General features: G+C 36.2%; 1 protein-coding gene across 2 annotated transcripts in view; it reads right to left on the bottom strand.

Moving 5' to 3' along the window:
* Positions 1–3891, bottom strand: part of LOC109912896 (protein PIMREG) — a 19369-nt gene continuing 15478 nt past the window's right edge. The window contains exons 4-5 of one of the 2 annotated variants that reach the window (XM_020512341.2): positions 1918–1964; positions 1109–1209 (exon numbers count right to left, since the gene is read on the bottom strand). In XM_020512341.2, coding sequence (XP_020367930.2) covers positions 1934–1964 — 31 coding nt within the window. In that variant the 3' untranslated portion in view covers positions 1109–1209; positions 1918–1933. Of the gene's footprint in view, positions 1210–1917; positions 1965–3891 lie in introns of both variants that reach the window. The other variant, XM_020512340.2, reaches the window with a different exon arrangement.

Raw genomic sequence — 3891 nt, 5'->3', positions numbered from 1 at the left:
ACAACACAAATATACACTCACTCTTAACACAGTACCTATCCTCAGCACTTGGCAAATTACATGCAGCATCTTATTGGTTTAACTATAATTTGTGCCAATTTAAGAAACATGCTAAAATACAAATATAAAATGGCATTTATTTGGTTAAAGGAATTTGATCCATAATACTTGATCAAACAACACAATGTAAAAAGAAATAAAATTCTAAACATTCTTTGCTAACACTTAATTGGTAAATTCTCCGGTCTGTAATTTTAATGATCCCATTTTAAATTGTGCTTTATAATTAGCTTTAAAAAATTTCAGTGTCCCTGCCAAAAACAAAATTGTTCCCTTCATGCAGTGATCAATTTTTAAAGTATATTAATCATAAGTAACCTTTTGAAACTCATACTGCTACAAGACAAATTCACAATCATTTTCATGCACAAAGTTTTCTGATGTTTTAAAAATAGTTTAAGCAACTGAGAAACGACATTTACACAATATATTGTTTAGAAATTAAGTTAATAAAAAGGGGCAATTGGATCTCTAGAAAACATTTACCCATCCCCTTTACACTAACTGCTGCTAGAACAGAAGTGAGCTGGTTTATAAGCCACTGTGTACACCACTGGTTAACTCCAGCAGCATTTTCTCAAAACTTTTAATCCTGAATGGAGTGAGTAGTTTTAATTTAGTTGAATAGAATCCCAAACCAGGGGCAGATAATACTTCACCTAGAATGATTATGAATGGAGAACAAACTAATTTTGCTCAAGTACTGGAGAATAAATGCTTTACCCTGCAGTAAAATTCAAAGTACTTGCAGGTGAAACCAAAAGTAGCAACTGTCATTATGATACAGTCATCATAATAAAGTTACTGTAGGTGTCCATGTAATTTTGCAAATTGTATTCATGTTTAGAATTATAGAACAAGAAAAAAAAATACAAAGCAGACAAAACCAGTGAGGCTAAACCAGCATGTATTTGGTAACACTCTAGGCAGATTGCCAAGTGAAAGCCATAGAAGACAATCTTTGTTCAATTCAAGCCCTTTCCCTGCTCTGCAATGCTTGACAAAGCCTCATCTGCCCAGCTGTTTATGGTTGAGCGAAGCTTTTTTGCTTTTATTCTAATGGATGAAGCCAACATTTTTTGAGCCTGAATCTTAGACAGATGCATGTTTTCTGACATGATATGATGATAATTTTCAATTGCCTGTTTCCTGGAAAAGAACAAGGGAAGTAGTTTAGTTGGGAGTGGTGGAAGAATTGAGACTCTTCTGAACAATGCAAACGTGATCAAGTTGAAGCACAGTACAATGTGTCATCAATAGCCTGCCTCTTGATGAGGGTGGTTAGAATTAGTAGTGCAAGCATTTTAAAACAAACATGCACAAGTTATTTTAATACATTTTAATAAACCGTTAACACTGGATCTGAGAGGATCAGGCGTATTGAAGCCAAAAAATGTGCTTTTTAAAAAGAAGCTGACTGAGGAGAAGCACATAATATGTAAACATTCATAGCTGCAAAAGAAGACTGATGCAGTGAACTAGCTCAGCAAAATTACAGCTTTCTATGATGCTGTCATTAATTAAAGGCTGTCTGCTTAGAACAGTGAACATTCCAAGAAGGCTGCAATTGTTAAAAATGATTTAAACAGAAACTGGATCATTTTATAAGTGGGATATTGAATCACTGGTGATGCAGCAACTAACTTCCAAATGCTTTTAGAACTAAAAATGGATTCCAAGGAGGAAATTTCAGTGAGATATTTAATCAATGATGCTTTGATATTTAACGTTCCATACTACAACTATTGTGGTCACCCTATTCAATATCCCAAACTGCATGAATGTCTGACATCATGTAGACCATCTAGCCAATGTCCTTTAAATAATACATATTGGCTTGTGACATGCAAACTTTACCTCACTTGCATTTTCTTCAGTCATCAATTAGAGAAAGAGTCATGTCACTGACAATGAATAAAAGATTGATAATGAATTAGAAGCTTGCATACAGTTTACTTCCTTAAACTGAATATGAAGTATCCACTAAAAAGAGAGATTAGGATTTGGGTGTTCACCTCAGAACGACATGGCACTTCAACAATCCCCAGATAGCAGTTGTATGCAAAATTTATTTCTGACATGGTGAATGAAACAACCTTCCTGTATCTTTCACAAAGTACTAGCAATTGCAGTAAACAGACAAAAGCTTTTCTTAACATTAACAAAAAAGTTGTTTACTTCAGGTCACAAGCTGTTAGAAGTTCTCCATCTCCACAGTACACAATGAACTGAACACAAATCAAAAGGCCCACAGATATAGGTGCCAGAATGGAGTGTGCCACATAAAAAGAAGAACAATAACGTCTAAGCTGGACCCTTCAGTAGGTTTTCCTGATTCCACAATGGAGAGATTATGTTGATCTGGGAAACTGCTTTAAAGAGAATGCTGAGGAGCTAACCAGATAAAAGGTTTGCAAGATTATGAAAGGGTTAAGTCAGGGATGTTTCCATTTACAAACACGTTCATAAAGTAGGAGACAATATTCTCATCAGAAGACAGTCAACAATAAAGTCAATAAGAAATTTATGAGAAACTACTTTATCTAGATTAGTTCGAGGATAGAACTCGCTACCACCAGGGATAGCAGAGGTGAATAGCATGAATGAACTTGGGAGAGCTGGTTAACCATGTATGAGTGAGAAAGAGAGAAAAGGAATCAGAAGTTATAGTACATTTGGGAAGAGACTTATGTAGAGCTGCATACACCAGATGTGAAGAATGACCTTTTTCTGTGCTGTGTATTCTATGGGACTGTGATTGTTGGCATGGTTTATAAATCTAACAGAATAAGACTGTCATGTTTATTGTTGAGTCTTCAAACTCACAAACGGCAAGTAGAACGGAAAGTAGGGGCCACAATTACACTGAAGACACAATCATATTAAATGGAACAGGCCCAAGAAGCTGAATGGCTGACCCACGCCTCTTATTTGGATGTTTGTATGAAGATTCTGTCTCATGCAAGATATGATCTGCTTGTGGAAACAGCCTGAATGTTGCCTTTTCCTGCTAATTCTGGCAGCTCCAATTAATTCATTGTTCAGGTCCAACTTCACAGCACTCCTTTGATCATTCCAAAGCAACTCAAGACATGTTAAGATATAGTGTACAACTTTGATTCTTGTACCAGTCTTGGTGCAAGGTACGGCACGTCAAAAGCAAATGGCACTGTGTGAAGCACAGAAATGTTTTAACATGTAAAAGCACAAGATAAATGTATATGTAAACATGTTTAGTGCGATCATTTACCACACTACATTTGGGATTTAATGGACACAATAACAGCACGGTGACTTTCCTAATTGTCACTGCTTACTATACAAGTATAATACAAAAAGGTGTCTCTATAAACTGTCTGTAAATCATGCATGAATGTTAAGGATCAAGATCAGGCAATGATGAACAAGACACTAAGGGAGAAATGACATGGTCTGCTGGCACATGCAAGCAGGATTTTACTTATTGTAGGGAGGACTCAAGTGACAATCTTAAAAAAAAAAGTTAAGAGCTAGCAGGAACTTAACATCATTCGTAAAAAATAATTGAATTGTTTCAATGGGAAGGTTTAATAATCCATTTCCTGTTGTAGATTACAAACGACCGAAAAGATGTTCAAAGTGAGAATTCAGAGGAAACCAAATCTGAAGCAAAGATCATTGGCCAAATGCATGACAGATGTAGTGCAAATACAGAAGCTCTGACAATGAGATAGTAGGAACTGCAGATGCTGGAGAATCTGAGATAACAAGGTGTAGAGCTGGATGAACACAGCAGGCCAAGTAGCATCAAAGGAGCAGGAAAGCTGACGTTTCGGGCCTAGACCCTTCTTC

This window comes from Rhincodon typus, chromosome 26 (genome assembly GCF_021869965.1).
Source record: "Rhincodon typus isolate 14 chromosome 26, sRhiTyp1.1, whole genome shotgun sequence".
Classification (NCBI taxonomy): domain Eukaryota; kingdom Metazoa; phylum Chordata; class Chondrichthyes; order Orectolobiformes; family Rhincodontidae; genus Rhincodon; species Rhincodon typus.
Note: the sequence above shows the minus strand (reverse complement) of the source record. Positions and strands in the feature narration are given on the sequence as shown.